Source organism: Perissodus microlepis, chromosome 8 (genome assembly GCF_051167445.1).
Source record: "Perissodus microlepis isolate ML-2025 ecotype Zambia chromosome 8, ASM5116744v1, whole genome shotgun sequence".
Classification (NCBI taxonomy): Eukaryota; Metazoa; Chordata; class Actinopteri; order Cichliformes; family Cichlidae; genus Perissodus; species Perissodus microlepis.
In genome coordinates, this window is record NC_140468.1 from 15410278 (window position 1) to 15423536 (window position 13259).

Genomic DNA, 13259 nt, shown 5'->3' on the forward strand with positions numbered 1-13259 from the left:
TACAGTCCATTTTAAAAAATTACACCTTTAAAAAAATAATTCCAGGACGTGTGAGGATAGCGAGACGGTGGTGAGGTGCGCAGTAGGAGTGGCAGATGGGTTCAAGGTGGGGGTGGGATTACATCAGGAATCTGCTCTGAGACCCTTAATGTTTGCAGTGGTGATGGAAAGATTAACAGATGAGTTCACTCAGGCGAATCCATGGACTATCATGTTCACAGATGACGGTGTAATCTATAGTGAGAGCAGGGAGGAGGTAGAAGACTGGGGAGGAAAGGAATGAAAGATGGTAGAAGCGAGGCGAAGAATACATCTGTGAATAAAGGGCAGGCTGGTGTGACAGTAAAGATGTGAGGTAGTGAAGGTAGAGGCATTTAAATACCTGGGATCAAACATCCAAAGCAAACAGTGCATAGGAGAGGTCAAAGAGACGGTGCAGGCAGGGTGTAGTGGGTGGAGAAAAAAAAATCCAATATTCTCTTTAACTTTAAAAATAATTTCTATGTAACCAATATGAATTCTTGGAATACTAAGGAATTGTGTCTGTTAATATTGGGTCTACCTTACGAAATAAAGCACCTTCAGCTGACCCTTGTTGTGATTTGGTGCTAGATAAATAAAATGTAATTAAATTGAAAATAAGAGACCATATTCAAAGCATAATTAAGTCAGTAAACACATGCAAAAATGATCAAAGAATCTAATTCAGTTTTAAACGTTAGCCTGGCCTTTTCTTTGAACCAGTGTCACATTACAAGCCGAGACAGAGCTCTGTTAGTGAAGGGTGTTTTAGGGTTGGCTGTTATTTGAGGAGTGGTAAACAGAAGCTGTTTGAGTAAGACCAGACATACCTGTTGAAACGGCTGCTCTCAGAGGCACCTAAGCTTTGCAACCAGCCCCAACATGCACCTCACGGCATATCTGCAGCTCTCTAAGCATGCAATCGAGGGTGTGCGGTAGATGACATTATTACAAACATACAACGGACAATATTCTATATAAATTCTTACCCCTCTGTAACAGGCTGAATATTGTTAAAGAACACACAGTACGTGAACATTTGTAAGTATATTTATTGTAAAAAATACTCCAAATGTATAAAAGATAAAGGCTTTTGATTGATACACAACATGCAAACATTTAACAAAGAGAAGCTGTACAAAAATAACATTTGTACATAACGTTTTTACCTCATCTTAAATTCTATGTGCCTTCTTCAATAAAGACATTTTGGCACAATGATATCTGTCAAAAAGGAATGTTTCAAGAACTTTAAGACTGATGTACAAAAAGTCAACAAAACAGCAAAGCTTTAACTCATAAAACTATAAACTGTACACAATATTTTGGCGCTTTTTTTTTCCTTTTTTAGCTGACATACTGCAGTTACATTCCTATCAAATTATTAATAGCAGTTAACTTTCTTTGAAGGTATGGATCCGTTCAATCTAAAGAGCCTCAGCTCCTCTTCCCCTCGAATCACCCCACTAACAAATAAAAACGGCATGTAAACATTCACAAAATCAGAATGTTTCATTTCAACTTTCAAAAATGCTGCAAAAGCATTAAACATATTATATACACTGGAATGAAATGCTTAATTCTACCATGCCTCCAGGAAGATCAGGCATTACTCTTATCTAAAAATTATGGCTTTTCAATGTAAGGGTAAACACATACCTCTTTCAAAACAGCACTCAAAGTGACGGTGAAAACACCCAAACAGCACCAGTGCTTAAACAGCATTTTGTACCAGCGACAAAACATATTGCAAAAATAAAAAAAAACGATAAAGGTTATTTAAACAGGCTCAATATATCAGACACTACAAGGCAAAGATATTATTAAAGGTCATATAAGCATCACTTTGGTCCCCGAACTTTGCGTCAGTGACGATGGCTTTCTGAACATGTAAAGGTGAAAGAATTCTTTCCAGTTTCAGCTGAGTGGAACATTAACAACTCATGAGTAAACCTAAGGTGGCTGTGCCTCCTTTAGAATTGTACTTAGGTGAGTCGGATACCCAACACCTGCTCCAGCTCTTGTCTTCTCTGCTGCACCTATAGCAAAGAAGAGGTTAGACTCAATGGCAAAACCACAAACTGTATAGAAAAAATGGACACTGTGACATCACACATTGGTTTTGAAATTTTGAGTTATCTTTCTAATTTTATTTTGGTGTAATGTTTTGACTTACCACATCTTGACATTTATAAGCTAACACTAGTTAGCACTAAAAAGTGTATTATTCACTGTCTACTTACTTTGGAGTAAACATATCTGCCCACTGCCTCTGGCACCCAGGGCTCATGGTAGAACTCGGTCCTTCTCTCCTCTTCTGGGTTTCCAGTCACATCTGTCATCAACTGAAAGAACAGAAATCCATCACTGAACACAAGGAACCAACTTTGAATGATTAAAGAAAAGGGGTTTCTATTCCCACATGCTAAAACAGTGTTGTAAAGACTGATTCATGCACTGCCAAGTGACTGTAGTAGTACTGAGAGTCTGATGGATCAATGATTCACTGAGTCTGGTTCCTAAAGGCCTACATCTTAATCCAGGTGCTAACGTCTCTCCAGATGAGGAATGCAGCACAAACAGCTAACTGGTGTTTTGCTTTCAACTGAATACCAATGCTATGTTTGGACACAGTCCTGTGAACCAATGGTGCCTTTGTGTGCCCAGCAGTTAATTGTCTATGAAAGCTGGAAACATACTACCACTGCTCACAAAATAACTGCAGCTTTTTTTTAAATTAAATACAGGGAAAGCTTTGCAGGCACTTGTACAAATATGAATAAAAGCTCAAAGTGAGTGAAGATGATACAAATATTGCGTTACTAAACTATAACATGTTTTGCTGTTGTGTAGACAAGCACGTATGAGCATTTTAGAAGCTGGAGCATAGCGTCTACCTTCAGATCCCTGGACTGAGACTTCAGCCAATCCTTGATGAACTCCTGTGGATTATTGCTGAAGCTCAGCATGAAATCTCTTTCGGTCTTCAGCTGGTTAATGTACTCAATGGTTTCATGAATCTGTAGCGAATACAAACACCAGCAGCACATTTTCAGAATTAAATGGAGTATGCAATTTTTTTTCCCTCCACGACTCTGGTGAAGTGCAGATGAAGCCTTACCTTCATCTCGAGGGCAGCGATTTCTTGCTGGTTGGTTGTAGAAGACAGGAAGCTGTTCATTTGACCCTTAAGTGGGTCGTCCACTTCCACGTCAATGTCATAGCATGCGGTCTTCTTCTGATCGGTGGGATCCACGCTGCTCCGGGGAGACACAATGACAGTTTGGAGAGAAGGAGTGATGCTGATAGCACACTTGTATAAGCACACTAAGAAATAACAGGCCAAAACATAAAGCTAAGGAAACTATCGTTCAGTATGAGCCTCACACACAGGGCTTTCTAATATTCACTGAGAGGCTGATGTAGCTCTTTTTTCAGACAGAAAGAGGTAACATGATCCAGGCTCCCCTACCTAATGACGTGATTGATAATAATGGGGTCGGGGTGCTGCAGCAGGCCCGCCAGTTTCATGGGAATCTCAGAGAACCTCATGCGTGGACAGCCGAAGATCTGGACAGGATTTAGTTAAAGAACAGAGCAAGTTAGACAACATAAGGGGAAAAACTTTTTTTCCTATTTGAGGTCTTGCAAAGGGCTACAAAACAACACCTCACAAAAATCATAATTGCCTGAATGCAAATCATTTAGCTGTGAAATTAAATACATGCAAAATGATGTTTCAGTGCCAAAATATCAAAGCGCCACGAGCCATTTTTAGCCATTTGCCATTACCTGTCTGAAATAGCGGTTGCAGTTGATGTACTCTTTCTCATGACTGTCCTGCAGCTTGTTGTTCTTGATGTAAAGCCAGAGAGCTTGCATGATGCTGGCTCGTGTCTGTGTGTGTACACCCAGAAGGCGAGCCAACCGTGGATCCAGTTTGTACTGAGGGGGCTGATCAAAGAAAAGCATCGGGACAAAGCAAATGTTGGTGGAAAAAAAGAAATATCATCGGGAAAAAATTTAGTGACGGTTGAGAAAGTAAGTGGCACCTGGTGGTCGAGCATGAGCAGAAGGGTACATTTAACATTCACGTCTCCTGGCCTTTTGACCTGGAAACCATCCGTCTCCTGAGTGGTGGGCATTCTGTGCCACTGGAAGATGAAGATGTGATTTTTTTTTTTAAAGCAGATAAGCAAATTTTATTAACATGAAATTTACGAAACTACTTTACAACAATAATGGCTCAGTGCCAGGTTAAATAAACTGTTCCATCGGCAGATCCCTAAGACTGGAAATTCTCACTTTCACCACTGTTAACCACAATTTTTTCAGTTTAAAAAAAAAAAAGAATCTGGTTTATGTGTGGGATAAGTTCACGCACAATAAGCCCGCCTACAGTCAAAAAAAAGAAAGAAGGATTGGCTCCAAACTTCTAGTGTTTCAATCTAAGCTCAGCTTCTTGACCACAGCTAAACAAGGTTGGTGCTGGCGAACTATTATCACTCTCTGAACCTCTGGTGTCAATGTGCCTACGATGTTCTGAATGGAACTGCAACCAAGGTTTATGTCATACCTCTACTAAGTGGTTGTCAGGCCCGTAGAGCTCCTTATCAAGCTCAATCACCAGGCTTTTGAAGAAAGATGAAAACTTCCTCTTCTGCTTTCCAGCCTGCGAAGACAGAAAGCACGAAACAAAAGTGTCAGAAGGACAGAGCAGTAAGAAAGCAGTGTATTCTTATTGTGCTGTGTCAGTGTGCAGCTGCATTGTTTAGCTCTGACCGCATTGGGGGTGGTGGTGAAGCGCAAAACTGTAGACTAGAAAAAGCTGTCTTCACCCCCCCCTTGTCTGCCCACTCCCCAGCCCTGTCAGAGTCTGTTTGCTCAACACGACCCCTTTCACTCCTTTCCCTCACATCCCTTTTTCTGTTGCTCCATGCAATACTCCTCCACATGCCTAAACCCATGAGACTGAGGAGAAATTTTAACAGACAAAAAAAAAGAAAAAAAGAAAAAAAAGACCACCTCCTCCTTCATGTGGCCCCAGATGACACAATGAGTCGAGCTAGAATTGATGTCGGGAGGGGAGGCTAGTCAGCTCATGGTATGCAACGGCCAGTGGTTTCAATTCCGTATTTCAAATGAGATCCTGAGTGTGTGTGTGTGTCAGCAGTTGTGGGGTGGAATGAGAAAAGCTGTAAACACACATCTGGCTGCGTAGTCTGAGCCAAGAACACTGGCCAACTCAAGTTTGAAGAAACACAATGAGAGAGACTGAAATACTTGCAGTCAGACCACACCGGGACAATAGCGAGAACACTCGAATGCGTTTTTTTTTTTTTTTAAACTTACTTCCTCCAGGAGTTTGCCCTCGACTCTCAGCTCCCAGGAGGACACCTTCTCCGCCTCCTCACCCTCGGGTTTGCTGGGAGTGTACGTGTTGGAAATGTAGATCCTGAGCTTGCGCTTTTGCTGTGTAATTTCAGAGGGACAAGCAGATGTATCAGGAATTCTGGCAACAATTGAGCCTCTCAAGCTCACTTGCCAAATTCACTCTCCAACAAAGACAAACGCTTCATTTCAGGCTATTAAGGGTGTTTACAATAACTTCATCCTTATGTATAAGTTCACATTATTAAGACCGGAAAACACTGCTATCTAACGAGGGATTCACAGGAAAAAGTTGTGACCATTTTAACTTCACACCAGTCACACCGTTTGCTCTTCTCTGTGGCCGTGTCACAGTTGGATTAATTTACTGCTAATGCAGATTTTCCTGCTGCTGGAGTTGTTTTTGTTGTGACACATCTCAGCAGACCAACTGTTTCTGCCACTAAGGTTAACGCTAACAGTTAAAATTGTAGCAAGAAAACACAAAGGTCAGATTTCAGTGTGGGAACCAACTTCACTGTGTCCCGCTGTTCTGTGGAAACTGCTTACACTGTGCTCCGCAGGAACTCGGATTACAGCTGAGATCACGTTTTACTGACTTCTCATTTGTTTCAGTGGACAAAGCCTAAAAATAATCTTCTCAAGGTATACTTTTAACTGCATGACAATGGATCAAGGACACATACCATAATGGGCTTTTTGATGGCTTCCTGAATCTCCATACGCTTTCGAGCGATGGTCTGGTCCAGCTTCCTCTCAAAGGCCAGGAGGTCCATGTAGGCCTGGGACTCCGGGACCAGATCGCGGATCTAGAAGACAGTAGCAGGTGAAGATTGAGGAAATACAGCAGACTTTGACAACAGTGTGATTCAAGGGGGTCGAGGTTTTCCTACCCTCTGTGGCAGAACCTTGTCAGCCATCTTGCGCCTTTTTGCTCTGAATCATAGAGAAAAAACAAGGAAAATTATTCAGTTTGGAAAGAAGACATTAAATGACCGCTTTAACAGTCTCTACGATGTGAAGGAGCGGATTTCTAAGAATATCTCAAACTGAGCTGTTGTTTTCCAGTGTGTGTGTCATCATTTTACTTTCGGCCTCATAAGTATGACTTCAGTCAACCAATTTCACAGAAACTGGCCACACACCAACACATGATATAGGATCAAATAAAAGATCCCTTTCATTTAACCCGATTACCGATAATTGGAAGACTTCACAGTGCGATAATATAATCTTGGCCAATGCGATATGTTAATTAAGTCCCCTGAAAGAGTGCTTCAGGTTTTTACTTGCCGACTTCATTAAATTGATTTCGTTTCCTTAATTATACACTTCACCTTGGCAATGACTGAATTTAATTTCCATGTGATTAAATGAGAATTTAGGATGGTGGCACCATGACTCACTAATCTTCCTAGACTGAGATTATGCTAAGATACTGACTTTTTTTTATGAAATTAACCTTAAAAACACAACAGAATCATTGTGGACGAAGCATTACGGATGGCCGCATTTATGAGCGTGGCGTCACGGAGCAGTCTGAAGTCAAAAATACCCACTTGTGTCTGCTGCTTTGAAAGCAAAGGCCAGTCATGAGACGCTGGTATCCTCGTGTCTGTGTGATCTGAGCCGTGCTTTTAACAGTACAGCCACTTTACAAACAGACGGGAGAACAAATCATGAATGAAACGTTCTGTTGAGACAATGTAAATAAACCACAAAAGGGGAAAAAGTAAAAAAGATTTACCACATTTTTATAGCTGGATGACTCCAACCATTTTGTCAGAGAAAATATTAATGGAAAACTCCCTAGAGTGACCGTGTTTTCCTGTACACTCATATCAGTACTCTTATTTTCACACAAAAATTACTTTATTCTAGTGAACTCTTTCCTGGAGTCATTAAGTCACAAATAATCCTAAAACGAATGTTAATGTTGGACTTGGCAGTGGGGTTGAACCTGGCTTTTGAAAACCTGTATTTACCTTTTTTTCTCCCTATGATGTCAGCAAGAGCAGATACCTTTATTATAGTCATCCCAGCCACACAGCTCTGGCTATGAGCCACTTCTGTTACGAGGGGCAGCCAATTATCAGAAAGTTGGCTTTGAGGGAAGTGTTAGAAACAGACTAGTGTTTATATAGACCTTTCAGTTTCCAGCTGAAGGACTAAAGCAAAGTATAAGATGAGGTACTTTTTGGATGCTCTTTAAGGGGTGGATGGATCTGCGTGTTTGCTTTGGCACAGATGCCGTTCCTGACACAGCCCTCACATCTATCCAGTGTTGGGCCAGGAACTAGGAATGCACAAGTTTGTGACCCCCTGAGGGTGCATTTGTGCATCTCCTCCCCATCTAGAAGCAGGAATCTTGTAAGGGGAATGTGTAAACCACTACACCCATGGAGCCAGTATGCACAGTATAAGATGAGTAAGATTAAACTGTAAATCATCCAGAGCTACTCTAGAAAAGTACAAGACCAACAATATGGAGCTGGAAATAAGCATGAAAGTTCCTCAATAAAAAAGGGGGACATGTGACAAGCAGTCAAGTGCTAAAAATAAAAATGGTTGCTGTTGCTTGATATTAAAATTAGGCTTGGCAAAAACTTTAGAGCTGAACCTATTTTATATCATTTCTAAGTTACTGGAAAAAAAATACCTGGTAACAGTTTTAATTCTTTGAACAAGTGATTTAAATCTTTCCCCTATAAAGGCGACATCTGATGACCTCCCCAGCACCCTTAATCACAAACCTTAGTATTTATCAATAAAGATGTGCTTTGACAACCATTAGAACAGTTTCTGGGTTTTTCCAAGGGTCGCTACATAGGCAGAGACCACCCTCACTAACACTCCATCACTTGTGTAGCAAACCCAGTGATTTTCATCTATAAGCAGCAGTTCTGAAAAGAGTTTCAGCAGGTCACTACTAGCAGCTTTCAAGTGGTAAAGAGTTAATGATAAGAGGAAAAAAAGAAAACATTTTTGGATTTCATTTACTTAATGAATAATCAATAATAGATTTAATTGTTTAAAAGTCATGAAGGAGTAATAGCTAGTTATTTTAGATGGCAGTGAGGTCCAAACACTGGCAGTACCATCCCCTACATTTTGTCCCGTCTCCTCTCTTACCCTCGTCTGAGGCCTCCCAGCGCCTCTTGTTGCTGTTGGTGGTGCTGGTGATGAAGAAACCGTTTCCTAGAGGCGTCCATGCTCGGGGGTCCCATACCAGCCCGCATGGGAATGCTACTGCTACCATAAGAGGGACCAGGCAGCTGACCCCCCATTGACCCCATGGGGCCCCCCACTCTGCTGGATGGCATCCCAGGGCGCTAGAGAAAAGGAGGGAAACTGATTTCACAGAACAATTTCTCCATATCTACACAAAAAAATAATATTTCATCTAGGACTAAAGGAAATCAAGGATCTGATTTATTAAAGAGATACAAAAAAGTACCTATTTTAAAATAATAATAATGAAAACCAATGATGTGTGAAGCTGTTTGCAAACAAATTTCATATTGTATGATCAACTTATATCAAATTCTAGCTTTTTGGATCGGGTGAGTAGAAAGAATGCTCAGTGACATACAGTACTGTCACTTACACTGTTTGCTTTTGGTTGTACCACAAATATTATGAGTCATAATATCCCCATTAAAAACATGCCAAAAACATAACCCCACCTGCAGAAACAGTGCATTTATGTTTTTAAGCTCTGAGGTTTAATTACAGGGAGTGCAGAATTATTAGGCAAATGAGTATTTTGTCCACATCATCCTCTTCATGCATGTTGTCGTACTCCAAGCTGTATAGGCTCGAAAGCCTACTACCAATTAAGCATATTAGGTGATGTGCATCTCTGTAATGAGAAGGGGTGTGGTCTAATGACATCAACACCCTATATCAGGTGTGCATAATTATTAGGCAACGTCCTTTCCTTTGGCAAAATGGGTCAAAAGAAGGACTTGACAGGCACAGAAAAGTCAAAAATAGTGAGATATCTTGCAGAGGGATGCAGCAGTCTCAAAATTGCAAAGCTTCTGAAGCGTGATCATCGAACAATCAAGCGTTTCATTCAAAATAGTCAACAGGGTCGCAAGAAGCGTGTGGAAAAACCAAGGCGCAAAATAACTGCCCATGAACTGAGAAAAGTCAAGCGTGCAGCTGCCAAGATGCCACTTGCCACCAGTTTGGCCATATTTCAGAGCTGCAACATCACTGGAGTGCCCAAAAGCACAAGGTGTGCAATACTCAGAGACATGGCCAAGGTAAGAAAGGCTGAAAGACGACCACCACTGAACAAGACACACAAGCTGAAACGTCAAGACTGGGCCAAGAAATATCTCGAGACTGATTTTTCTAAGGTTTTATGGACTGATGAAATGAGAGTGAGTCTTGATGGGCCAGATGGATGGGCCCGTGGCTGGATTGGTAAAGGGCAGAGAGCTCCAGTCCGACTCAGACGCCAGCAAGGTGGAGGTGGAGTACTGGTTTGGGCTGGTATCATCAAAGATGAGCTTGTGGGGCCTTTTCGGGTTGAGGATGGAGTCAAGCTCAACTCCCAGTCCTACTGCCAGTTTCTGGAAGACACCTTCTTCAAGCAGTGGTACAGGAAGAAGTCTGCATCCTTCAAGAAAAACATGATTTTCATGCAGGACAATGCTCCATCACACACATCCAAGTACTCCACAGCGTGGCTGGCAAGAAAGGGTATAAAAGAAGAAAAACTAATGACATGGCCTCCTTGTTCACCTGAGCTGAACCCCATTGAGAACCTGTGGTCCATCATCAAATGTGAGATTTACAAGGAGGGAAAACAGTACACCTCTCTGAACAGTGTCTGGGAGGCTGTGGTTGCTGCTGCACGCAATGTTGATGGTGAACAGATCAAAACACTGACAGAATCCATGGATGGCAGGCTTTTGAGTGTCCTTGCAAAGAAAGGTGGCTATATTGGTCGCTGATTTGTTTTTGTTTTGTTTTTGAATGTCAGAAATGTATATTTGTGAATGTGGAGATGTTATATTGGTTTCACTGGTAAAAATAAATCATTGAAATGGGTATATATTTGTTTTTTGTTAAGTTGCCTAATAATTATGCACAGTAATAGTCACCTGCACACACAGATATCCCCCTAAAATAGCTAAAACTAAAAACAAACTAAAAACTACTTCCAAAAACATTCAGCTTTGATATTAATGAGTTTTTTGGGTTCATTGAGAACATGGTTGTTGTTCAATAATAAAATTATTCCTCAAAAATACAACTTGCCTAATAATTCTGCACTCCCTGTATGAAGTTGTGCATATAAAGACTGTTATGGTACTGCAGTGTTTATCTCCATCTACACAAAGCACAACCTCTTTCAACTTTAAGGTTTCACATATCAGGATATAATGAAAAGAAATCAGGTGCTTAGTATGCTTTATAATTTGCTAAATATAACCTCAGATGAAATACAACACATGACATATTACACTGTGGTTTTATTTATTGTTAAACAAAAATAATAAATAGAAATGCAGAAGCAGTAAAGTAACAGCCAGATGCTGCTAATCAAATGTATTTCATCAATTTATTAGTTCCAGGAAGTGTGAACACTTCTGTAACAGCAGAGGTTTTGACAGTTTGCTGGTTTGGAGGATTCAGGTGTGTTAACACAAAGACATCAATGATAATCCTTGAAAGCAACTGCTGCCCATCAATCTGGAAAACCTTATAAGGTCATTTCCAAACAATATGAATCCATCTGTCTACAGTGAGAACTATTATCTACAAATGGAAAGCATTCAAGACAGTTGCCAATCTTCCCAGGAGTGAACGTCCCAGCAAATTCACTCCAAGTTCAAGCCTTGCAAGAGCTACTTCTCAGGCCTCAGTTAGCATGCTAAATGTTAAAGTTCATGGCAGCACAATTAGGAAAAAAATAAACAAGTACGGCTTGTTTGGAACGGCTTCCAAAAGAAAGGCTCTCACATTTGAACAAACCACAAAACCTCTGGCGCAATGTTCTTTGGACAAGTGAGACCAAACTGGGGATATTTGGCCATAATGCTCAGCACTACATTTTGTGAAAACTAAACACAGCATAACAGCACAAACACCTCATACCAGCTGTCAAGAACGGTCATGAAGTCAAATGCAAGGCCATATACTTGACAGCTAAAGCTTGAGTGCAATGATCACAAGCACACAAACAAATCTACAACAAAATAGCTGAAGAAGACAAGAATCAACGCGGTGTAATCACACAAAGTCCTCAACGCGTAAAATGCTTTGGCAGGATCTTAAGAGAGCTGAGCATAAAAACATGCCTGCAAATGCCGATGAACTGAAGCAATGTTGTAAAGAAGAGTGCACCAAAATTCCTCCTGATGTGAAGGGCTGATAAAGTCATACAGAAAAGGATTACTTCACACTGTTGCTGCTAAAAGCGGTTGAACAAGCTCCTGAATCTTGAGGCGTGCTTAGTTTTTCACACACTGCTTCTGCATTTCGGCTCAGTTTTTGTTATATAAATAATAACACAGTGTAATATGTCCTATTTTGTTACACATCTGAGGGTGTACTTAATTTAAAACCTGTTACTGACTAGATTTTTTTTCTTTTTAATTAGGTCCTTATATGTAACACATCAATAATGTATCAACAAATTGTGAGAATTCTCACACTTTGTCCAGTTTGTAAACATAAAAACAAAGTCTAAACCCAAATGGCTCCAACTGTCAAAACGGGGGTAACTGCGATGGTGTCTGTTAACTACAGGAGAAGCTGTAGATGGTGACAATACTGGCACGATATATGCAGGCTTGCCTCTGGGCAGATGGTGCTGATAAACTTTTGCTTTCACGCTAACTGACAGGAGGCGAAGCGGGCAACCACGTGATTTTCTTTTTCACACGCGCACAAAACGCTAAACGATATCAATTTGAATTAAACGTCCCACTACTTTTATGAACCACTTTAAATGCCATGAAAGAAAAAAAAGGTTACACTTAATTATTGCGGTAATTAATAAATAATCACACCCACTTCGAAGGCGGAAGTAGTGTTCACACGGTGATAAATAATGAGCTTTATGTTTGTTTGTTTTTATTTCCATGTCTCTCGGGCGACTATTTCAATTAGCTACTTTTATTTAAACACGAATTTAAAAAAAAGTAACAAAAAGCTTAAACAGACATGGGGGTGATCGGACAAATACCGTCACCCTCACCTTTCACTCAGTTTCTTTATTCGACACGGAGAAATCAAGCAGAACCAACCTGGGGGTATTGGGGAACGCTGCTCATGCTTCTGGGATATCCCCCCGGAGGCTGGGGCATTCCTTGCATCCTCATGCCCGCGGCATGCCCGACGTTCATGGGGCTCATACTCGGATTCATCGGAGGACCCGTGAAGCTTCCCCTCGATGCCATCTTCTAGAGCCACAAGTGGTTAAAAGTGACGGGAACTTCAAACCAAATTCGGCCCAAATAAAAGTGCGGCAGGCTGAAGTCTCCAAGTAGGTAGCTAACTAACTCCGGGTACTTCTGCTTAGGTCGGTTTCTGGTTTGACAGCAAGCACACTGTCAACAAAAAGCTAGCTAACGTTAGCTCACTTCCTACCGTTTCAAGTTCCGGGATTTGCTTCTACCTAGTGACTGCTCGTTTTGTGAACACACCAAGTGGGAGCTGTTGTCATCTCCCACTCGCGCCTTTACGACTGAACGACGCCACATAAACGATAACTAACAGCTATCACACTGTGAGGCGAATGAAAAACATGATAACGTCTTACTAAAGACAAACTGAGTATCTTGAGCAGATAGCTTGTCTGCACTCTAAAGCAAAACCAAGTACTC

At 41.0% G+C, this 13259-nt stretch overlaps 1 protein-coding gene across 1 annotated transcript; it reads right to left on the reverse strand.

Moving 5' to 3' along the window:
- Positions 1–786: 786 nt before the first annotated feature.
- smarcd2 (SWI/SNF related BAF chromatin remodeling complex subunit D2) lies at positions 787–13259 on the reverse strand. The gene is made up of 13 exons (XM_084937725.1): positions 12681–13259; positions 8545–8744; positions 6306–6348; positions 6099–6221; positions 5374–5493; positions 4598–4693; positions 4074–4175; positions 3814–3975; positions 3494–3591; positions 3143–3278; positions 2919–3041; positions 2265–2366; positions 787–2060 (listed from the first exon to the last, which is right to left on the reverse strand). The coding sequence occupies exons 1-13, from the start codon at positions 12831–12833 to the stop codon at positions 2007–2009; spliced, it is 1512 nt and encodes a 503-aa protein (XP_084793851.1). The 5' UTR covers positions 12834–13259; the 3' UTR covers positions 787–2006.